Here is a 22,974-nt window from a genome sequence, read left to right on the forward strand (position 1 = left end):
TCCTTGCAGAGCTTTGTCACATCCCTCTTTGTCCTGGGGGAGCTGTATCCTGGCTCCCCTTTGCCCCTTCCTGCAGAGCATTGGTGCCCCTGAGCCATCTGCACCGTGGGGACCACCATGAATTGGGGGCACCATAAATGAGGGACCATCACGAATTCGAGGCCTTCAGGAGTACTTGAGGTTCACCTAACCTGGCACCCCAAAGGGAGAGGGTATGTTGGGACACTTCTGTCACCTCCCCTTCGGGCCTGTAGGATCTCCAAAGTTTGGCCCAAGCTTGTGCCACAGGCCAGAAAGACCAGTTACGCTTGTCCCACTGGTTCAGTAAAATGTCCTGGGGACTGGTAAAGCTGCTTGGAGCTTCAAGACCTTTTAACCCCTGGGGTGCTGTTTGGGGGCTGAGCACCTCTGGAGAGGCCATGCCACCATGGCAGGGGCTTCGTGTGTTCATCATGACCATCAACACCACATCCCATGCCCCAGCCAACATGTGGCCTCTTTGTGCAGCACCCTGAGGACCATCGGGGAAACTGAGGCACTGAGGGCTGCAGTCCCATCAGCCTACAGAAGTCATCAGCCTACAGAAGTCATCAGCCCATCACTGCCCAAACATGAGGCTGCAGACCAGGTTTATTGTCCATCGAGAGTTGATAGAAGGGAAGCTTACAAAATAAATAAATATCTATATATGCCTATATACAGTCCACACGCTTCCACAGACAGACCTCAAAGCACGCATGCAAAAAAGCACTTTGAAGCACAAATTAGCACAATCATTTATGACAAACCACTGTGTCAGTTCAGGTACCTCCAGGCAGGTCATTCCCGAATTGTCACCTCTGCTCCTACCCCATAAATCCCAGTATCCCATTAGCAGTCCCATACTGGACACCAACTCCAGCCTGCTGGTGGCATCCCAGCCTGGTCCAGCCAGCCATTGTACCCTGTTTTGGCTGCCCACCCCACCCCATGACTCCTACCTTTGGCCGCAATGTCCCCAGGCTCCTCCCAGTCCCAACTGCTCAGCTCATGCCCCATCCAGTCTAAAGTGACTGGCCATGCAGCCCATCATGGGGATAGCAGGACACCGTCTGTAACCTGCTGGCATACTGGTCGAGGGACCTGGAAGCAAACTGGTACATACTGGGGTGCCAACTTGTTCCCACCCTGTAACCTTGTAGACCAAGGATGAGCGCTAAAGCCAAGGACAAGGTCAAGCAATGGAGCTCAGCCTCAGTTTCCGTGCTCAGGTCTTCACTCAGTTCCTGCAGCCTCCGTGGGGAGAGCAGCAGGAGCTCCAACAGGGCAAAACCCCCACCAGGCAGCACCCCTATACGTTCCCAGCCTTTCACACGCCTACAGAGACACATGCACACAGACACACACCCACATGCATGCTCTATCTACGTTGTTTCATGGCCTTGAGGAGCTCCTCCAGCTTCAGGGCGAGGTGCAGGTCACCCTTCACCTGCAGCCTCCCACTCATGTAGGCACTCAAGGGACGCAGGTCACCCACCAAGAGGTCCTGCAGGTCTTTCTCTGTCACCTCCAGGATGACGTCGGGGCTGCCCTCAGGTACGCCACGGCCAGCCTGCCCGCTGCCTGTAGGACACGATGGGTGGGAGAGGGAGAAACAACAGGCTTCAGAATCCAGCCTTTTCTGCTGGTGCTTCCCTTCACCGGTTCAGGACGTTTGAGTTGGGCCGGATGACAGACAAGGGCCTGTCATAGGGATTTTGGAGTCCAACTCCTTATGGAGACAAATTTCTCTTGTGTAGTTCCACCAATGTCCTGGTACAGTGGTCCACCTCCAAGTCCTGTCCTACTTTTACCTACTTTCATCAAGCTATTAGAAAGAAAATTAACTCTATCCCAGCCAAAACCAGCACACATGGCCACCAGGAAAACTACCAGCACCCATGTAGGGATGGATGAGGGTGCTGGGAGGACATCTTTCAGCATGGCAGTGGCACAAAGCGCTGCCTGTGTATGTCTCTCTGTCACTACCCCCTTGGGCTGGTGGCCAACAAACCCTGAGGTCTCTGAGCCGTCCCCCTTGGCCAACAACGAGAAGACCTGGCTGACAATTTTTCTATTAATACTTTCTTTTAGAAGGAAAATTCGTGGTTTTGATCCCAAACAAATAATATTTTGGACTTCCAGGGAGCACGGACCCAAAGCCACGGTTGCCAAACTGCAGCGTTCAGTTGATAGACCTTGGGGTGCCTTTCATGGAGCTACCAGAGTGGCTTGGTTTGGAACCCTTTCCCACCCAGCCTGGTGGGATGCACAGCATGCAAAGAGGACACGGGTGCAAAATATAACAACCCCAAAGAGGTGACCTGAGGAGAGGTCAATGAAGTAGGTGCTCCGGGTGCCGCTGGGCAGGAGGATGTCCACCTGGTAGGATGCTCCCACCTGGCTGACCAGGGCCTCACAGAGGACGGGCTCCACTGCCGAGAGCAGCTCGTCCGTGCTGGGCTTCCTCCGGGTGCTGCCGATGGGGAGGGCAGCAGCGGGAGGCTCCACCTCGTTCACCGTCTCCACGCTGTCTGCTGGGAACAATCGGACAAAAGCAGGTTGAAGAGACCCCTTTGGGTGGTGAATTTTGCTGTTCTGCATGGAGCCACCAGAAAAGGTCTCCAGAGCAGAGAAACCCACTTATCCAGCAAGTTTCCAGCTAAGCAAGAAGAGGACAACACAGTTTGGCCAGTTCCTACTGCCTGCTCCTCTCTCTGCCATGGGTTACTCTTCCCCTGCTATCAGGGGGTGGCAAATTATCCCTGGAAGAAACAGCAGGAAAAAAAACTGTGCCGGGTTTCTGGAAAAAAAGAATCCATGTTGCCCTCAGCTGTGACTCTCTCGGCAAGCTCAGCCTTGGGTTTGCCTGTTGGAAATGCTGAGATCTGAGTTGGGCTTGACTCCAGGCTCCTGCAGATCTGCTCCTGCCCTCCCCAGTCCCTTCTCCAACGTCTTCTGGAAAGGTTGTGTTGTGCCACGTGCTGTATGGAGCTGTGCCCAAAGTCGTCCTCTCTCCCCCTACCAGCCTATTTACACCATGCTCGTGGGAGCGTGATATCTTCCGGACTTTGGCTCCTCTGTCAAACAGCCGGTGAACACAAAGGTCATTGGGCAGGAGGGACATCCCCCAGGAGAGAAGCGGTGGCCCCGTGTTGCTTACCTGCCTCTGGAGCACCGGTCCTGCTGCCTGCCAGAGCCAGGGTGTTGCTGAAGAAATGGGCAGCCAGCTGCTGAATGGTGCCATCCAGCCCCTCCAGCCCAGGCACGGGTGGCACAGTGGCCAGAGAGCCCAGCGGGTTCTCCTGGGGTGGCTGCAGCACAGCCTCCATGCTCAACTCTACCCGGTCCACCTCCAAGCCCCAGGACTTGGTCATGTCATTAATCTCCAGCTGCAGAGATGAAAAGGAAGTGAGAAGCGTTGGCAGCCCAGGCAAAGCTGGGTATGGCCATGGAGACCACCCACCATAGCACGCCCAACCACGGGCCTCCCATACTTTATACTTCAGCTACCCACTAGCTTTAGATGTGGGGTGTTGGACCAGACTCAGTAGTGGAGATATGGAGATGACATTTAACTCTGTCCACAACACATGGGCTTTTCTATGTGGCCAAAGCCCTTAGAGATAAGCCACAGAGCTCCAGAGATCCACAGGCTGGAAGCATCTGCTCCCCACTAATCACCACATTTTCCCAACTCCCTTCCTTGGCCAGATCCAGGATCAGATGGACTTTCAACAGCTCCATCTTTCCCTTACTGTTACTTCCACGTCAAGAGTTGAAGAGTTAGGGGGATCCGGGGGGCTCTGCACAGAGCTGGGAGGGTCCTCACCAGCAGCTGCTCCCCAATCCTCAGCTTCTCCGCCTGGATCTCACGGAGGCTCTTCTTCATCAAGGTCTTGGTCATAGCATTCTGTGCCGTCATCCGAGTGGCCGCGATGAGGTCCTTCACCATCATGACGGACAACACGGGGTCCCACACCCGGAACTGGACATCAGCACCCATGGAGAAGACCGCCCCATCCTTGGAGGTCAGCTGGGACAGAGGCAGTCAGGATCTCCACCCCTTTCCACCCCACAGCCTGACTCTTGTGTGTAGAGCCTGGGAGCAGGATCTTTCCCAGCTCTAGAGCTCTTTATTGAGAGAGTTATTAGAAACAAAAACTAACCCAAATATTTAAGTCTGGTCTAGCCTGATTGGTGAGACCAGTTTCCAGCACAGGGATGTTATTGAAAGACATCTGGGAAGGACAGGGACTGATGTTTTGAGATGTCTCCAGCCAGGAGCACACATTAAGTGTGCAAAATCAAGGGGAGCTTTGCAGCCATAGGCAGGTGAGTACTCTGGCCTCACAGCACCAGCCACAATCCCCCTCACCTCCCCATGATGGTGGAGAAACTGAAAGTTGCGTCCACACATGGCACCAAGGGTCAGACCACCCCAAAATCCACCTGCTCGGGGTATTTTAGAGATGTCTCTCCAGCTCACCTTGCAAGGGGGCACGTTGAAGGCCCTGGTCCTCAGGTCCACCCGCTGGCAGTGATCGATGAAGGGCAGCAGCAGGACCACGCCGGGGCCCTGCGGTGCCCGGATGCGGCCAAGGCGGAAGATGATCAGCCGCTCGTAGGTGGGCACGATCTGGAATGTCAAATTTTAGACTAAGGTAGAAGCAAAACCCTGGGTCCTGCAGTGGCAGGGACAGCCGGGAACGGTCCCCGCTATGGTCGTCATCCCACTCCTCACCTGCTTTCCTCCCTTACCTTCAAGGCAAACCATCCTGAAATGGGGAAGGTGACAACCATCAGCAAAAAGACCAAGGAGGTGATGATCCCATGGCAGATCCAGGACAGCCAACCGTGGGAGGAGTCTGCAGGGGGGGGTGAAAGGGGGATATACCTGCTCCAAACCCCCCTGCCCTGCCTGGGAACCCTCATCAAAGCCTCTCCCCCATGCACCCCAGGGAAGTCAGCAGCATGGGGGGCACCCAGCCAGCGTGACATCCTACAGAAAAAGTGGTGACAGGGAAGGGCATGGTGATGCCACCCTAAGGCTGGGACTCACCTGAAGTATTCCCGGCTGACCCCAGGGGATCTGGTTTGGATCCGAAGGAGAAGAAGCCCTTCTGAGCACCAGAGAGCCCAATGCTGGACTGTTGGAAGCGGTCAAAGTCTCCCAAGGGAAGGGCTTGGTATCCCGACCGGCTGAACATGGTGCTGGCCACCTCAGAGCCCTCTAAGCCTGGCTGCCTGCTGCCATCGCAGCCACCTCTGTGACCAGCGTGGCTTCTGCCTGTCCCTGACCTGATCCAATGTCCCTGCGACCAGGCAGATGCTGGAGAAGAGCTGGCAAGCCCTGCTGTTATCACAGAGAATGCTTGCTAGAAGAAATCAAATCCTTCGTGGGGGTTTCCTTGCCGGGGTCTCATCTGGGCTGGGGGGGCTGGGGGTTTCACATCCTCCCAGTGACGCTCGGAGCAGGAGCCACGCTGGGAGACAAAAGCCACAGACTCACAGCTGCCCCCCACTTCGTATCCTCTTGGAGCTGGGGGATAACCCCGGGGTGTCCCTGTTGCGTGGGGACCGGAGGCCGCGGTGAGGATGCCGTGGCGGGGAAGGAGGGAGATGCTGGAGCTTCCTGGTCTGCTTGTCATGTGGCTGCTGACGGCACAGGGACGAGGCGGCTCATGGCTGGGTGAGTTTTTTTCCGGAGAGGCCCTGCCCAGGAACTGCTCCGGCAGCCATGGGGAGGTCAGGTCCTCCATCGCATGCTCACCTTGGGGGGCTCCGGAGGGTACCCCAGACCCACAGGGAAGCGGGAGAGGTATTTTTCCCAGTAAGTCCTGCTCTGGTGTGACCTTCTCACCATGCCAAAGCCCTCCCACTCCATCTTGTCTCCATGCGAAGGGTAGTGGAGACAAAAAGCAGCCCAGCACAGCGCTGCCAAGGACTGGGGGGTGGCAACAGCGTAGGTTTAAACGCCCCCTTGGCTGAAGCAAGGGCCTGAGACACTGTCCCAGACACAGCAGCAGCCCTTTGCAGAAGAGCCAGCACCCAGACATGCATCCCAGCACGGCTCAGGGGTCCTAGCTAGTGGCTGAAATGGAGCTTTGCTGAGCTCAACTGAGTGCCACCATTCCCCTGGGTGCCAGCATCCCCCCGATGCCTGCATCCCCATCCTGGTACCAGTATCCCCCTGGTGTCTGCATCCTCACCCTGGTACCAGCATCCCCTAGCGCCTGCATTCCCCAATGCCACCGGTAGCCCCGGGCAGGAGGAGGACAGGAGCGGGCAGGTAGGAGGGCACCACCCGGCCCCTCCCCGGTACGGCGCTCCGGTCTCTCCCGGGGAAGCCCCACTGCCTTCCCCGCCTTCTTCCCGCCAGCTCCTCCTCCTCCTCTTCCTCCCCAGCCGGACCGGGAAACCGAAAGTACGGTGCTAGGCTCAGTTTCTGCAATGGCCGCCAGCCCCACCGGCCCCCGGCCGCCCACCTCCGGCCCCCCAGCAGGTAAGGGGCGTCTTCGCTTTGCTGGAGGGGGAGAAGGGAGGGGATGGGGGGATAAAGCCTCGCCTACGGTCCCCCGTCAAAGGGAACCCTGGGGATTGCCTGCTTGGGTGAGGGGCGTTGTGTTTTCAGGTGCAAAATCATTCCGGAAGAGGGGTGGGAGGTGGTAAGGGGGCGCTCTGCTTTATTCGGGGGGCTCCTGACTGCGCTGCCAGGCTGGGGGAGGCGCAGGGGGGCGAGGGGTGGGGGACACGTTTGTGGCCAGCACTGGTGCCAGCATTCTGGGGCTGCCCGGGAGGTTTTGCAAGAACTGGGGGGACACACCATCCCCAGAGCCCCCCACTTCTCTCCCCTGCTTTTCCTTCTCACAGGGCGAGAAGAATTAGTGGCAGCAAAGTGAAAGAAAAAGTCATTTGTAGCCTTGGTTTCCTCCTTTCCCCCCAGTTTTGAAATGCACAAGGGAAAGAGGTTGGGGAGCGGGGAGGAGAACCCCCAAGGGCCCCACACTGAGGGCAAGGGGGAGCACAACCCTTTGCACCCCCACAGGATCTCCCCTGGGGGAGCACCCTTCACCTTGCTGGGGCGCTGCCACCCACTCGCCCCCAGCAGGAGGGATGGAGAGGAACCACTCACCCAATTTGGGGCTCCCTTATCCCTTAACCAATGGGGTGGGCTGCCCATGGGTGGCCCCACAGGTGGGACTGAACTTTCTGTCCCCCTCCATCTCACGGGGTCTTTCCCCACATCACACCTAGATGGAGACAGTGCCACTGCACCCATGGAAACAGGACCCCAGCTGAGTACCCCACTGTGCTCCCCTCCATCCCGCCCTCCCGCAGTGGAAGATGACTTCAAATTCATCCTTTGCGAGCGCTGCCAGCAGGCATCACCCAACCTCAAGCTCCTCACCTGCCTTCACACCTTGTGCCTCAATTGCCTGAGCGAGAACAAGCCCATCGGGCAGTGCCCCGTGTGCCGGACGCCCATCCCGCAGGCCAGCGGCATTCCCGACATGGACAACCTGCTCTTCACCAACCTGCAGGCCAGGCTCAGCATCTACAAGAAGATCATGGACGGCGGTGGTGCGAGCTGCAGCCGGTGCCGGGGTGAAGCGGCAGCTGTGTGGTGCCCTGAGTGCGAGGAGTTCCTTTGCGCCAAGTGCTTCGAGGACCATCAGTGGTTCTTTAAGAAGAGGAACCACGAGGCCAGGAAGGTGGAGGATCTTCGTGCCGAGTCACCTCATCAGTTCCTGGAAGACACCAGGAAGTCCTGCAACCTCTTTTGTGCCAATCCTGGTCATACTGGCCAGGATTACATCTCCAGGTGAGAGCGGTGCCTTGTCCCTGGGTCCCATCCTGCACCAAGGGCTTTGGGGCTGCTGCTCCAGGACCAGCCCCTGGGGCAAAGGGGGTTTAATCACCTGCCTTTGGAGAGGGATGGTTGCAACCCCGGTGAGACCCTGGCCAGGAACAGGGTGCAATATGGGGCTGGCAGCAACCTGGGAGGAGGGAGGGGAGCAAAGGTGGGTTGAACACCCAGCTTTGTACCCGCATGTGCAGCTGGTGACGTGAGGCAAAGCCCTTTTGTGCCCCGTGCCTCAGTTTCCCCTCTCATTAAACCCCACAGTTGCTCTGTGGGGAGAGGGAATCACACTGTGCATGGTGGAAATGCTTACCTACCAGTTTTGAAGGATGTTCCTGTTTCCTCCCAGCATCTACTGCACCAAGTGCGAGAAGGTGCTGTGCTGCTCGTGCGCGCTGCTGGACAGCCAGCACGCCCCGTTCTGCGACATCCGCAGCGAGACCCAGCGCCGGCAGCAGGAGCTCAGCACCATCGCCCAGGAGCTCGAGCAGAAGAGGAGCCGCTTCCAGGCCACCCAGGCGGTGCTGCAGGATGAGGCCGCCCGGCTGGAGGAGACGCAGCGGAAGATGCGGGAGTTGATCCAGCAGCGCGTGGAGCAGCTGGTGCAGCTGCTGCGGCACGAGGAAGAGGAGCTGCTGGGGCTGGTGGAGGCGCGGCAGGAGCGGGGCCGGCGGGAGCTGGCCGGGGAGCTGCAGCGCGTGGAGGGGACGCTGCGGCGGATGGAGGCGGCCGAGCGGCTGGTGGAGAAGATGAGCCTCTATGCCACGGAGCAGGAGGTGATGGACATGCAGCCCTTCATCAGGGACTCGCTGCAGGAGCTGCAGCGGCTGCAGCCGCCGGCAACCGGGGAGCGAGAGCAGCCGCGGGATCTGAGCGAGTGCAGGGCCAGGCTGCAGGCGCTGGTGGAGCGCGTCACGGGGCACCCAGGTGAGGACGTGGCCATGGGGATGGATCCAGTTGCCCCGGAGGCAGCGGGGACTTGGGCCAGCTCAGAAAGTCATCACCCAGCTCTGGGCCCTTATTTCCACCCATGGGGTCCAAGATTTGCCCCTTTGCTTATATGGCCAGAGCCCCGTTTTGGTCCTCTGAAGGGCTGTGGTGATGCTGATTTCTGGGTCTCCAAAGGCTCCAAAACCCCTTGGGCCATCCCAAACCAAGGGGTGGAAAAGTGAATGGAAAACAAAATTGCCAGGAAGGTTTTTCCCAGCTGGGCTGCTCCCAGGCCTGGGTGGGATTTCCAGAGGCTCTGATTCAGGATTGAAGCCCTGTTCTCTCCGTTGCAGCTAATAATTCCGAAGCCATGCCCATGGTTGAGCTGACCCTGGAGAACGACCTGGTGAGATTTCTGTGTTTTGTCCCAGTGCGCTGCTGTGCAAGGGAAGGCGCTTGTGTATCAGCCAAAACGTGGATCTACCCTTCTTCTGACCTTTGCAAGCCTTTCCCAAGGATCTGCCTTCCCCTCCCCAGCCCATCACTCCCTTTTCTTCATCAACAACAAACCCTCAGGGAGGTTTCTGCCTGGTCAGAGAAGACCCTGCCTTATAACAATCGTTTTGCACAGCCCAGAGGTGCTCCTACCCCATCCCGCTTCTCCGAGCCTGCTGCTTCATCCCTCATTTTTGTCAGGGAAAACTGTGGCCTTTCCCAGCTGTAGCACTGTCAAACACCCACAAGCCTTGAGCCCGGCCAAAAGGCCAGGCTGTGCCTCAGTTTCCCCCTTGCTGAGGATGTTTCTCCCCCTCCCAGCCCTGCAGAGGGGTCGGTGGTCTCAAGGTTCATCCTAATGCTGCTCTGTGCTCTCTCCACAGCAAGAGGAGCCGGTCCAGCGCAACGGCCAGAGCATCTCGCCCACCTTCACCACCACCAGCCTCAAGAAGAGGCAGATGAGCCCGGTAGGAACCTCCCTGGCCAGGCAGGAGCCTTTGGGGACAAGGAGGTGCCACTCCAGCACCTTACATCCCCTGTGCTCTCCTCTCTCCAGTCTCCCCCCGTCACTGTTTGCTCCAAGCAGATGCTGCACTCTATGGAAAGGGGCAGCCAGATCTCACCCAAGCTACTGAAACTGGAATGTGACAACACGCCTGTCCCCAGTGATCCCAGTTCAAACCAGTGGGATGGCAGAAGGGGGCCCAGCACCTCCATGCTGAGAAAGACCTGCAACAGCATCCGTGCCGACAGCTGCCCCACAGATGATGCAGGTGTGGATCTGGAATGTGGCCCTCCTCATTAACCCATCTCTTGCCCCGACCCTCATCTTTCGCAGCCTCTGGGCACCCCCAGGGACTCAGACCCTTGGCCAAACCCGCCTGGGTCAGAGAAGCAGAGGGTGGGAGTTGGTTCCAGGGGTTGAACACAAGAGCAATGCCCGGGGCTGGATGCGGATGTTCTATCCAACTCCATGTCCTGCCTCTGAGGCAGCCAAAAACCAAGCCTAGTGAAGAGCAGAGCAACAGGGTAAGAGTGTGCAGAGACTCCTCTGCCGCCTGCTTCAGGAGCTCTGGATTTTTCTGCAGCAAAAAACCACTACAATTTTTAGCAGAAGACATTATTTTCTTCCCCAAACTCACCCAGCATACCGCAGTGAGGGGTCCCGGGCTCAGCTCTGCAAACAGGAGGGAGGACGAAACGCATCTTCTGGGGAGGCTGGTACAAGGTCCCTGGGGGTGAAGCAGCAGTGGAGATGTTACCAGAGCACCCAAGGCTTGGTTGCTTCACAGTTCTGGTAGAAGCATTTACCCTCTGCTGCAAAAATCCTGAGAGAAGGTCAGTCCTGCCATGGGCTTTCCTAATATCAGCCTTTGAAGCTTCAGCACTGTCCTTTTCTTTCCGCAGAAGACATCATCGTCTGCAGCTCAGAGGACAGCGAGGAGGACACGGCGGTGAGTGTCATGCCAGCCCTTCCTCCTTGCTGAGCCAGGCAGAAGAGGCTGCTGCACCCCAGCATCCCAGGAGTGCCTTTCCCTTCCCTCCAGCCTTCTCCTCCCTTCCCAGCATCAGCCAGAGACTTGCTTGCAGCTTCCTCTTCCCTATCCATTGCTCCCAAGAGCAAAAAAAACAGTTGTGGGGATAAAACCTTGTCCCCACTCCCTGCTAGTGCAAAAAAGTCCTGAGGCTGGGGCTTTTTGGGGATGTTAGCAGCTTGGTGTGAGAAATCCCTGCATGAGACAAGTGTCCTTTGGTATGACATGGATTTAAGGGTGTAGCAAAGGCACAGACTGAAAAAAAGAGGTCCCAGAGGTGTAAATGTCTCATGGATGGTCTGGTGCTGGAAACTGTGAAAGTGCAACTTTGAGAGCTCGGAAAAAAATGGTTTAAGGCCTGGAAAAGCAGGGGGCAATTAGCAGCTGAGTGAGAAAAAAGGGCTGAGCAATGGGCTGAGGCAGCAGGATGAAGCCCAGGGAAGCTGCAGCCCTTGAGGGGTGGAGAGCAAGGGCTGGGGACCTGCCCGGAGGCTTGGACATCGAAAAGGAGATTTGTGGGCTGGGGAAGAGCCTTTTGGGGGTCACCTGGGGACTGTCACACTCTTCATGCCAAGCTGAAGCCTCAAGAGCATCACCAGTGCCTGGCTCTGCTGGGATCCATTGCCCATGGCCACCGTGGTGCTGTGGGCCTGTGTCGCTCCCCACAAATCCTCCCCCTTTTCCCTCTCTACTTAACCCTTCAATAAAACCTTCCTGCGTAGAAATCCAGTTTGCTCGATGCTGCTTTGGGTAACAAGAGCATCTGCGATCACGTTTTTGTCACCAACTTTGGTTCATCTAACTCCCTTCAGGCCAGCTGGGTCACTTGGGGCACTGCCAGGCAAGGAGGACATGGGGCACTGCCACCTCACCACCATCCTTCTGTCCTTTTCCAGAGAGGGGAACCCCTGATACCTTTCAAACACTTAAAATAAACCTGGCATTCAAGCAATCATACATCCCCAGAGCTGGGGTTTTACTCACGTGCCTGTAGACATGGGTCCAGCCACGTTTCCACCACTGCAGGTGACGATGACAAGGGAGGTGGATGCTCCATCACCGTAGCATGCTCAGGGCAGGGGTGCAGGATTGTCGCTGGGGGAAAGGGAGAGAAAATTAAGGTTAGAACCTCTTGAATGTGTTGTTGTTCTACTCTCTTCCCATTGGGACATGCTCAGTGGGAATGTCCATCCCTGCTGAGGCTGGGCAGGGGATGGTTGGTGTGGCTGCTTGTGGAAGCCTTGGTGTGGCCTTTGGGAAGCATCACTGTAGGCACCGAATCTGCCGAGCCTCCGGCCACCAAACCTCCTCCTGGCCCAACTGCGTTCCCTTTTCCTCTAGACAGCAAGCAGAACTTTAAGTCTCGCGGTATCTCACCTGGTGAGGTTGCTCAGCCGCATCCCTATCTCTGCATGAGCTGCAGCCACGTGAGGTGTGCAGGAAGGGACAGCAAGTCCCCAGACCTGCTTGGTGTGCCCAAACCCTGGTTTTGGGCCCTCAGTGGGGCTCCCCGTGGCCAGCCCTCTCCTGAGACACAACATGCACCCAACCCATCCCCGGCAGAGCTGGGACATCGGACTGTGGGTGTCGTGTCACTGCACACAACCAGGTCCTTGCCAATGGTGCACCCAAGGGTGCTCCTTGTGGCTTCCTAGCCAGATCTGAGCAGGCAGATGGGACTTGGTCCCCTTCTCCACTCTCTTGCAGGCCTCCAGCAAGCCCAAGGAGATCAAGAAGTCCTCCAGCCCCACATGGTCTGAGAGTGGCACCTCACCCCCCCACAGCCCTGGCCACACCAGCCCCTGGGACGACAGGTTGGAGCTGAGCACCTTGGTGTTCCTCAGCTTGAAGCTTGACCAGAAAAGTGAGCATTGACTTTCCTGGGCATAGGGAGGCTGGGTGGCAGAGAGGGGGACCCCCAAATACTTACCCCAGCCCCATCCTTTCCCCTCCACAGCCCAGAGCATCATTGAGGTGGCGGCAGCCAACGGAGATCGCACCTTCCAGGCGCTGATTCAGACACCCGAGTCGGTACTGTCGCTGCTCTCCCAGGGTGTCCCCGTGGAGGTGGGGATGCAGCACCTCCTCTGGTACCTCTCCCCGCTCCCCAGGCCCATCCTCATTGTCTATAACTTCTGGGCACCGGAGCTACCCGCTCTCTTTAAATCCCTGGATGCCACTGGCAGGAAAGTGGACTTCTGCCACGTGGTGGGCGGTTATGTGGATATGTTGTCCTTAATTAAGGAAAAACTGCCCCAGGCACCTTCCTACAGGCTGAAGGGCCTGCTGAGGAGGCACCTGCAGCAGCAGCTCCAAGAGGGCAGCGCGCTGGCCACAGTCAAGGCCTTGCAGCAGCTTTGGGGAGCCCTGGGGCTCCCTGCCCATGCCGATGCGGGAATGACGCTCACCCATTGCAACCTGGAGAGCTACACCATCCTTTGGCCCCTGGTGCAGGAGAAGCTGCTCCCCAGGAGGATGGCCAAGGTCCTGGCCCTCCGCAACCTCATCCTCTGGGAGGTTGAAGCGGTGTGAGTGCAACCGTGGGGTGAGCTGAGCTGGCCAGGTCCAGGCTAACCATGGGATGCTCACCAGGGATGCAGGGATGCTCACCAGGGATGCTCGCAGCAACATCAAGCAGAATTTGTAGATCCTCTCCACTCCCAGCACGGGGTTTAAAAGGTTCGCACTGAAGGGTGGATAAGAACAGTGTTTCTAGATAGAGTGAGAACAGTGTAAAGTCATTGTTAAATCCTTTGTGCATATTGCTATGATTTACAGCAATGGACGAGTAAAAGGATCAACAAAACTTCCATGAACAAATTATAGTCCATAATAAAGTTGTATAGTATATATTAATTAGAATTCTGGCACTGGTTTCAAAATATTTGATTCTTAAATTTTCTGAAGTTGAGTCTGAAAATGTCTCTCTCTCCTTGCCATCCCTTCCTGTGCTCAAACATTCTCAGTCATCACAAACTGCACACATCACATCCATTTTCTCACAATCTCTCTTATAAAAGACAGTAACTCTGAAAAGAGAAGCTAACAGAACAGGAAGACACATCAGACCTCCATTGTAATCCCCTTATTTTGGAACCTTTCTGACTCTGTTTAGCTTTCATTCCATATAATTTTTCATGATTTTTTTTTGTTGTCTTGTGCTGTTGACAGTGGGGTGCCATTTTAGCAGAGCTGTCCATCTATGGGAGCAGGAATCCCTGTCGCAGACCTTCCAAGAACTTCACCCAGCCTGATATTATGAAGTTCTGTTGCAGATGTACAAATTCTTATTCTTTAGAAAGATTCGTTTTAATCTTCTTGCTTACTTGCTTCTCACAGTAATGCTTGTCCTTCTCATGACTCTTCATGATCCTGGGTCAGCTCTAGAGGGGAAGAAACAGCCCAATGAAATTAATATCTTTATAAAATAAATGACATGGTGCAGGGCAGAGTAATTTCTTGGAGTGTCTCCACCTCTCCCTTTCCCAGCAATGCGGGAGGGGAGATACTGGGAGCTCTGTTCCCCTTCGCTCCCCCCTCCCCAAATCCCCACAGCCTGGATGCGGCCCCCGGTGACATGCAGAGCTTGGTGTCGCCGTCCCAAGCCGGGACTGTGTGCGACAAGGCAGTGAGGGACATGTACCACCAGGTGTCCCCTTCGTACAGCCGGACGCGGCTGGGCGGGCGGGGGCTGGGGCTCCCACGCGAATACCCACTCGTGCACACGCACACCCACTTGTACGCACTCACACCCACGCGTCTGACACACACACGCATCCCTGGAACCCACCGGTGGTCCCTCCTGTACCTGGGAGGTACTGCGACCATCACCGGGGCATCTGGGCTGCTGCATTGAGTGACAGAGTGGGGGGTGAATGACCAGGTGGCTCAAAGAGGGTGGAGGAAGGCAGGAAAGGATCTTCTCACACTGAATCACAGAATGCATCCAGCACCCTACAGCAGCTTATACAGAGCCATCCCAACGGAGCTCCGCGGTGGCACAGGCAGCTTGTCACCAAATTCAACCAGTGCCACCTCACCCTGGGGATTCTCTAGGGGCTGACGCAGGGTTGTGTGCGTGGAGCAGCCTCTACAAGGGGCACAGCCGGAGGAGAGCAGACCCCATCTGTCTGCTGTCACTGGCCTCATCAAAACCTTGTAAAACAATAGCGAAGTCAATGGGCTGCGGGAGCCAGATTAGCTGTTCTGTGCCCTGAGCTGCCGTAAAGCTCAGTCACCCGGTGAGAAAAGAGTTTGGCGCTGTGGGGTGAGTGGAGCAGCAGCCAACAAGCTGGATGGGCTTGGTGGATAAGGAAAGGGCTGTGCTGGGGTGTTCCTGTGGGGTGAGGGCTCCCCAAACATCCCTCCAGCTTGTACAGCCCCACTCAGACTTCCCTTCCACCCACAACCACCCCATGAAAATCCCCCTCCAAGCCAGAGGGACAAGGAAGAATCAGAAAGAATCAGACTCTGATTTTTTTTTTTTTTGAGCAATAAATAACCTTACTGAATTAAGCGAATCTCCTGAAGTGATATATAATATGCTGGCTTGCTTGATTGGCTGGTATTAATAATGCATTGCTCAATCTAAACCATTCATAAAATGACTCCCTGCTAGCCCCAAGCAAAGTGCTTTGGGACTCAGGAGGGGGAAAAAAAAGCAAGAAGGAGCAGCATAAATCCTTTCTGTTTATGAAAATGGATTTCTTCCCCCAACAATCATGCAAAACTAATTAGAGCCAAAGGGACGGTTCCTCTGCATTTGATTATGCCCCGAGAGATCGTTCGGGTTGTCTGGCCAAGGCGGGTGGAAGCTCAAGGCAGACGAGGATGTGGCCTGAGAAAGGTTACCTGGATTATATTTCGGATAAAAATATCAACCTGCTAATATCTGAACAGGTTTGGATCCCAAAGATGGGGCCCTCAGGACTCAAATATTTGGAGAAGCGGTGAGGCAAAGCTAAGGGAAACCTTGTCTAGGCGGAACAAAAAGTCACATCGCCTCTGCCGAGCCAGATCCCGCAGCCAGAATGCTGCCAGGGTGGTGGCTTGGTGCACTCACCTCAATTTGGAGGAGCTGACCTGGGGCTAGAAGTTAGAGAACCCAAGAGAGCCCAAGCTGGGGGCTTGGCCTTCTTCTCCTTAAATAGGCAGTGCCCCTGAGCAGGATGGTGAGGAGGGCTCCTCCCTCCTGAGGGTGTAAACCAGTGATTTCTGCAGCTGGGAGGCTGCCCTCCTTTGTACCAGCTGGAGATGTGTCTCCAGAGCTTTGATGGTCAACACCAGCTATGGACCTGACTCCGGTCCTGTTTTGACTTACCACATGTTCAGGAGAATTCTCATGTGGTGTGAGAAGGAGAGGTTGACAGCCCCAGAGCCTGCTCTTCCATCTATCCGTCCATCCATCTGTCCATCCACCCACCCTTCCTTCCACACATCCATAGAATCATAGAATCATTTTGGCTGGAAGAGATCCTTAAGATCATCAAGTCCAACCATAACCTAAATCCAGCACTAAACCATGTCCCTAAGAACCTCATCTCTGTGTCTGTTCAACCTTTCCAGGGATGGTGACTTCACTACTGCCCTGGGCAGCCTGTTCCAGTGCTTCACAACCCTTTCCATGAAGAAATTTTTCCCAATATTTAACCTGAACCTCCCCTGGCACAACCTGAGGACATTTCCTCTCGTCCTATCAATCCTAATCCATCCATCCACCCATCCATTCACCCATCCACACCTCCATCCTTCACCACCCTGTCCTGGAGCTCTCATCTGAGGGGACTGAAGAGCCACCACAGACCGCTGTCGTTATACCCTGTGCTCAGCCATGGGCAACTGAGGCACATGTGGCGACATGAACCTTACTCATTGTGTCCTCTGATGGACAGTGTAACCCATGCCATGCAAGTTCATGGTACAATGCTCACCCAGGTGCCTAGGTTGGGGTCTGGCCCTCAGGAGCACGAGGAGGGTTGTGTTATCCATCCTGTTGCACATGCATCATCCCTGACCCGTTTCTAGCACAACATGCTGCCTCCAACTCTCTTGAAATGTTCCCACCATATCTAGGACGCTTGGGTTTCTCCCTCTTGCATGATGAATGAAGGAATCTTGGGAAGAGCTCAGCGTAGCGCAGCGGATAGCAGCCAAGGCAGAAAACAAGTGTCCTCTCCATGCTGGCCACATTTTTGTGGCATTGTAACCTACTTCCATGCTGCTCAAAGCAAGTTTGCGATCCCTGTGCCTCCCACTGGAGCTCTGCAGCCCAGACCCCAGCTGTGGGTCAACACCAACAAGGGCTGACCTATGGCCAGCATGGGGAGTCTGGAACATGCGATAACCTGAGAAGAAAGGGGTGAGGAGCACCGTGGGAACACATCTGGCCTCCCACTGGAGATGCTGAGCTCCAGGGTGCTGCCCTGTTGATCACGAGAGTCCATGCCGTGCAGGCTGGAAGAGGCTGACAGCCTGGGAATGTTCAGAGAGTGAGCAAAATGGGGGGGGAAAAAGTGCCTAGAAACCACAACTCCAAGTGCCTGGTCCCGTAATTCCCTGAGCTGCAAATTGTTGGTCCTTGGGGGAGTGTCACAGTGAGGGTGAGAGCATGCTTGGGCAGCCAGCCAGGTGGGGGGATGGGGTGGGACTGAGTCATGGTCCAGCCCTGAAGATGCTGAGAGCACCACAGCAGCTCAAACTCCGTTCCAGAAGGAAGGGAGACATGGAAGCGCTGCCCTGCAGATGTCTGCGCTGGATTTGAAGTGAAACATCCCTCCTTCTTGGCCCTTCTGCAGATCTCTGTAGCCCCCCAAAACCAGGTGGCCTTGTCCAGCTGCTTGAGACAGTCCCCTGGGCCATGCCCAGGGCTTGGCTGGATGACATCAATTGGGTTGGGCCAAAACTGTGATGGGAAGCATGGTGACATGGTCACAGTGCAAGAATTGGACAGTATTACATGGAAACAAGGTGCTTCTGGTGGTCACACTTCACCCAAGCACCTCACCTACCCCATGGGTGTCAGCCAACCACGAGCTCTTGTATCACAGGGCTGAAGGGAAACTGAGGCACGACTTGGCAGAACACGCCCATCCCTGTGTCGTCGGGGCGGAGATGCAGAGCCAGGCTTCCCTCGCCCCGAGGGAGAGGTGACCAGGCGTTTACACTGCCTGCGGGCAAGCAGGGAGGTAGCAAGACCCCTTCAAAACCCCCGAGGCTCCCCACCCGCTCAGCCTCCGCGAGATATGCAAGGCCGGGCTTAGCTTTAGGCAGAGCCACCGTCTTTCAGAACAGAACCGGGTCGTGGACACTGGGAGGACCGGGCTTACCCACTGGAGCCCATGCAGACCCCACCCCGGCCCCCCTCCGGCAAAGCTCTGGGTGGAGATGGAGGGATGCGGGGTCAGAGAGGGGAGATGTCGGGAGGCGGGAATCGATCCCATTCACAAAATCAATTATTTTCTCGGGTTTCTTATGGCGCGGGAGAGGCGAGGGGCAGTACTGGGGTGTGTGGGGGAGAGACCAGACCCCCACGTCGAAGCGAAGCAAAGGAAGGGGCTCCTCGCTATCGCTTCTTTCCGAGCGCTTGGAACCTTCAGGAGGAAGATGCGGAAGAGCGGTCCCGTCGAGGGAGCCCCCGGCAACACCCCCGCAAATCCCCCTCCCATCTCCTTCCCCCCCTGCTCAAATGCTGAAAAGCTCTTTGCACCCGCGACGGGACGGGCTGGGGCGGCGGCGCATGCCGCGCATCGCCCCGCAGAAATACCGCATCGAGCGGGCGGGGGGGCGGCAGCACCGGGAGGGGCTACGGGGTCCCGAGCCCCGGTCCCCCGTCCCCAAGCGCTTCCCGAAGGGCTGCGGCGCCGCCATGTCCCGGCAGGACGGGGGTCGCCGTGTCCCGACGGCATCCCTGTCCCTTGCTGGGGGGGAACGGGGAGAGGCGACCCGGAGGGAAAGCGCGGGGCGGCTGGATTATGGCTGCTGCCAAGTGCATGTGAGTTGTAGTCGGTGCTCTGCGGGGAGGGCGTTTATGATGTTTATTTATATGTTTATTTTATTTTATTTTATTTTTTCCCCGGGAAGCCGCCAGCTCCGTCCCCGCCGGAGGCTGCCGAGCGGCGTCGGTGGGTGGGTGGTGGGATGGGAAAGGGGTGGCGAGGAGGGAGGGGGCAGCCGGGCGGAGTGGGGGGGAGGCTGGCAGAAATGCTAATTCCTCCCTTCGCTCTCGCTTCGGCAGCCCCAGTGCCCGTACGGCCCCGCTCCGGCTCGCAGCTCAGCCCGGAGAGGTGCGGGGGTACGGGTGGGGTCCCCCGCCGCCCCTCACCGTCGTGTCCGGGCTCCTCCGTGCCACAGGGACAGGGAGGAGGATGCGGAGGATCGGTAACGGCGAGGAGAAGGGCTGCGTGTTACTTAACGGCACTTAGGAGCGGGTAAGGTGCGGGGTCACCCCCGGGAGACTGGGGCGGGGGGAACAGGGGCAAAGTGGGGGGCCAAGGGAGAGGGGAAAATAGGGGAAGGAGAAAACTAGGGAGAGATGAAGAAGGGAGCGAGAAAAGTGGGGAGAGGAAGAGAGAAAAGGCTGAAAGGAAAAAAAAAAGAAAATAGAAAGAAATAATAGAAAGAGAATAAATTAAAGCAGGGAGGAAGAAAACGACATTTAGGTTTTGTTGGGGTTTTTTTGGTGGGGGGGTGAAGGAAAAGTGCAAACAAGGCAAGAAAAAATAGTGAAAAGGTTGTGAAGAAACAGAGGGGAAAGGGAGGAAAACGGGGGAGAGGAGGGGAAAAGGGAAGGGGGAATGAGAAGGGGCGAGGGGGCGGCAGCCAGGGAGGGGGAGACAGGTACAGACAATGGGGCGCAGCCCCACCGCTGCCTGTCATCGGGAGGGGATCGGGGCGGGGAGAGGGGGCGGGAGTCCTGAGAGCCCCCTGTGTCCCTTGGCAGGGGGAGATGGCCCCGCTGCTATCCCTGGGGCTGGTGGCCCTGCTCGGCATGGCCCGGGCGTGCCCCGAGCCCTGCGCTTGCGTGGACAAGTACGCCCACCAGTTCGCCGACTGCGCCTACAAGGACCTTCAAGTGGTGCCCACGGGCTTGCCCTCCAATGTGACCACCCTCAGCCTTTCGGCCAACAAGATCACCTCGCTGCAGCGGCGTTCCTTCGTGGAGGTGACCCAAGTCACCTCCCTCTGGTTGGCGCACAATGAGATCCGTTCCATCGAGCCCGGTACCTTCGCTGTCCTGGTGCAGCTGAAAAACCTCGACATCAGCCACAACCAGATTGTGGATTTTCCCTGGCAGGACCTCTACAACCTCAGCGCTCTCCAGCTGCTCAAGATGAACAATAACCACATGGCCCTGGTGCCTCAGGGGGCTTTCCACACCCTGAAGGACCTCCGGTCTCTACGCATCAACAACAACAAGTTCACCACCCTTGCAGAGGGTATCTTTGACTCACTCACGTCCCTCTCCCACCTGCAGATCTACAACAACCCCTTCAACTGCTCCTGCAAGCTGCAGTGGCTGAAGAAGTGGATGGACAGCACACTCATCTCCATCCCTGAGAAGGACTCCATCACTTGTGCCCTCCCGGAGCAGCTCCGAGGAGTGCCGGTGGGGAAGATCCCGGATGTGCAGTGCACCTCACCCACCGTGCAGCTCACCTATTATCCCAACCTGGACACCACGGAGCTCTTTGATGGCTTCACCCTGACGCTGCACTGTGCAGTGACAGGCACCCCGCCGCCCGAAGTGAGCTGGAAGATCCGCACCTCCAGCCAAAGCCTGGAGCTGAGCGGGAGCCCGAAGGAGAGTGCGGGGAAGGACCTCCCCAAGCAGGACCCTGAGCGCTTCTTGGTCTTCAAGAACGGCACGTTGGTGATTCCTCACCTGAGCAAGCGGGAAGAAGGCACCTACACCTGCCTGGCCACCAATGAAATGGGGAGCAACCAGACCTCGGTCAACGTGGCTGTGGCAGGTACCCAGAAATACCCGCTGCAGCCCGGGAGAGACCCGCTGGGGGGTAAAGCACAACCAGGTGACAAGAAGCCTGGGGCCAAGGGAGCAAAGAACAGTGTGCTCATGCCAGATGAGAGGAACAAACCCCTCGGTCCCACCCGGCAGAGCCAACCATCCTTGGCGGCTGGGACGGAGTCCACAGGAGATGAGCAAGTCCCTTTCCAGCTTCCACCCTTTGAGAAGAAATGTGGCTCCACGCAAACCAGCAAGTACATTTCCAACCATGCCTTCAACCAGAGCGGTGACTTCAAGCAGCACACCTTTGACCTGGGGGTGATCGCCTTAGATGTGTCAGAGCGCGATGCCCGGGTGCAGCTCACGCCCACCTATATGCAGCCTGAGAAAGTCCACCTCAGGATGCTCTACCTGTGCCAGGAGAGCAGCCAGGGCCATGCCTTGGTCCAGTGGTCCAAGATCGAGGAAGGGGTGAACTCGTACTGGTTCCAGGGCTTGAACCCTGGCACCAACTACTCTGTGTGTCTCACCTACCTGGGGGAGGACTGCCAGGTTCAAGTGGTGTTCACCACCAAAAGAGAGATCCCTTCGCTTATCATCATCGTGGTTGTGAGCATCTTCTTGCTGGTGCTGGCCACCTTACCCCTTATGGGGGCCACATGGTGCCACCTCCTCTCCAAGTACCAAGGGAAGACCTACAAGCTCATTATGAAGGCCCAGAACCCGGACCAGATGGAGAAGCACATGGCTGCCGACTTTGACCCCCGTGCCTCCTACCTGGAGTCTGAGAAGAACTACAATCCCAGCGAGGTGGGGGAAGCAGATGTAGAGGAAGAAGATGAGGAGGAGGAGGACGACGATGAAGGCAGCAGGCGGCGGAGAAGGAGAGATGCTGAAGAGGCTTTGGAGCTGGAGCGAGAGGAGAGCGTGGCAGCCAGCTCCATGGTGGAGTCGCAATCCAAAGCCAACGGTGAGGAGTTCGAGGTCCGCTCCGAGTACAGCGACAAGCTGCCGCTGGGTGCGGAGGCCGTCACCATCTCCCAGGAGATCAACGGCAACTACCGGCAGCGCCCTCGCTGAGCCCCCCTGCATCCCCTCTGCACCCCCTCCCTGCTCCCCACCTCCCCCCGGCCCTCCCTCTGCCTCCCGGAACACTGCCGCTGCTTTTCCACGGAAGCGTCCTCCGCGATGCCCGCCTGACCTTCCTCCTCCTCCTCTTCCTCCTCCCTCAGGTGGCAGGTCCCGAGGGAAGGGACTTGGCCCCGGGGATGCTCGATGCGGGCGTGATGTTTCTCCCCGGATTTCGTTGCCGTTCTGTTACCGGCCGTCCTTGCTCCGGGCTCGGCAGCGACATCGCAACGATTCCCGGTCTCCCGTTCGCCTCTGCCCTCCGCTCTCTCCGTATTTTCTTTTCCCTTAAAGGAAAAAAACGAAAAAAATGAGGAGAAACAGGTAAAAGAAAAAAAAAAAGCCCGATATCCTAAAACCTTTTTTTTTTTTTTTTTTTTCCTGGAAACGGTTCAGTCCGCAGCGGGTCCGATCCCGCCGCTCCCTCGGTTCCGGGTGAGTCCCTTCCGCTCCCCGGTGCGGTCCTGCCGCTCCCCGGTCCCACCCCGCCGAGCCCCGGTCCGACTCCACCGGGCTGCGGTGCGAACCCCACGGCAGCCCGGTGCCGGCCCCACCGCTCCTCGGCGTCCTCCTCCCGCGCCCCTTCCCTGTGGGTCCCGGGGTTCCCCGGTCCCTGCGGTGCTCTCCGTTCCTCGGTGGGTTCCATAGCCCCCCCGTGCGCTCCCCGGTGCTCTCCCCGCCGCACCGTTCAGCGCCCGGCGGGGCTGGGCAGATTCCCCCTTCCCGGTCCCATTCCGTCCCCGCCCGGTCCGGCGGGGCCCCTCGATGTGTGTTGGGTAGAGTAGCCTTGTAGCAAAGTGTCTGTGCCGTAGATACGCCCGTGATACAGGCGGCTGGGGGGGGGGCCCGATCCCGGGAGGCGAAGGGTCGCCCCTCACCCCTCATTCCGGTCTCTGGGAGCCCCGGGGCCAGTGAGAGCCGCGGGCACCTTTCTGCGAGCTTCTGTTTGTGAAAAGAGTCAATAAAAGGGATTGAAAGTGGAGCCGGATCTGTGCTTGATGGGGGAGAGGGGGAGGTTTTGCCCGTTCCCCCCATGCCTT

The 22,974-nt window shown here is 57.3% G+C and overlaps 3 protein-coding genes across 10 annotated transcripts; 2 read left to right on the forward strand and 1 right to left on the reverse strand.

Annotated features, from left to right (window-relative positions):
* Positions 1–612: 612 nt before the first annotated feature.
* Positions 613–7,736, reverse strand: STOML1 (stomatin like 1). Of its 3 annotated transcripts, XM_065847401.2 has the most exons (8): positions 7,557–7,736; positions 5,081–5,504; positions 4,780–4,886; positions 4,508–4,657; positions 3,851–4,054; positions 3,182–3,410; positions 2,343–2,555; positions 613–1,602 (listed from the first exon to the last, which is right to left on the reverse strand). In XM_065847401.2, exons 2-8 carry the CDS (start codon positions 5,226–5,228, stop codon positions 1,400–1,402), a joined length of 1,254 nt encoding a protein of 417 aa, XP_065703473.1. In that variant the 5' UTR covers positions 5,229–5,504; positions 7,557–7,736; the 3' UTR covers positions 613–1,399. The 3 variants fall into 3 exon arrangements, with proteins under 3 accessions (XP_065703473.1, XP_065703474.1, XP_071669849.1); XM_065847402.2 differs by lacking the exon at positions 7,557–7,736 and having other exon boundaries at positions 2,343–2,552; positions 5,081–5,451; XM_071813748.1 differs by lacking the exons at positions 4,780–4,886; positions 7,557–7,736 and having other exon boundaries at positions 5,081–5,247.
* Positions 5,581–13,698, forward strand: LOC136106783 (protein PML-like). Of its 6 annotated transcripts, none has more exons than XM_065847399.2 (10): positions 5,581–5,710; positions 6,427–6,523; positions 7,276–7,843; positions 8,232–8,809; positions 9,166–9,218; positions 9,691–9,774; positions 9,864–10,080; positions 10,715–10,761; positions 12,550–12,706; positions 12,800–13,698. In XM_065847399.2, exons 2-10 carry the CDS (start codon positions 6,472–6,474, stop codon positions 13,372–13,374), a joined length of 2,331 nt encoding a protein of 776 aa, XP_065703471.1. In that variant the 5' UTR covers positions 5,581–5,710; positions 6,427–6,471; the 3' UTR covers positions 13,375–13,698. The 6 variants fall into 6 exon arrangements, with proteins under 6 accessions (XP_065703471.1, XP_065703470.2, XP_071669846.1 ...); XM_065847398.2 differs by having other exon boundaries at positions 5,617–5,851; positions 6,401–6,523; XM_071813745.1 differs by having other exon boundaries at positions 5,617–5,851; positions 6,401–6,523; positions 10,718–10,761.
* A 5,382-nt stretch (positions 13,699–19,080) lies between these two features.
* Positions 19,081–22,916, forward strand: ISLR2 (immunoglobulin superfamily containing leucine rich repeat 2). The gene is made up of 2 exons (XM_065847054.2): positions 19,081–19,268; positions 19,781–22,916. Exon 2 carries the CDS (start codon positions 19,787–19,789, stop codon positions 21,884–21,886), a length of 2,100 nt encoding a protein of 699 aa, XP_065703126.1. The 5' UTR covers positions 19,081–19,268; positions 19,781–19,786; the 3' UTR covers positions 21,887–22,916.
* The last annotated feature ends 58 nt before the right edge of the window (positions 22,917–22,974 follow it).

Source organism: Patagioenas fasciata, chromosome 12 (assembly GCF_037038585.1).
Source record: "Patagioenas fasciata isolate bPatFas1 chromosome 12, bPatFas1.hap1, whole genome shotgun sequence".
In the NCBI taxonomy this organism is placed as follows: domain Eukaryota; kingdom Metazoa; phylum Chordata; class Aves; order Columbiformes; family Columbidae; genus Patagioenas; species Patagioenas fasciata.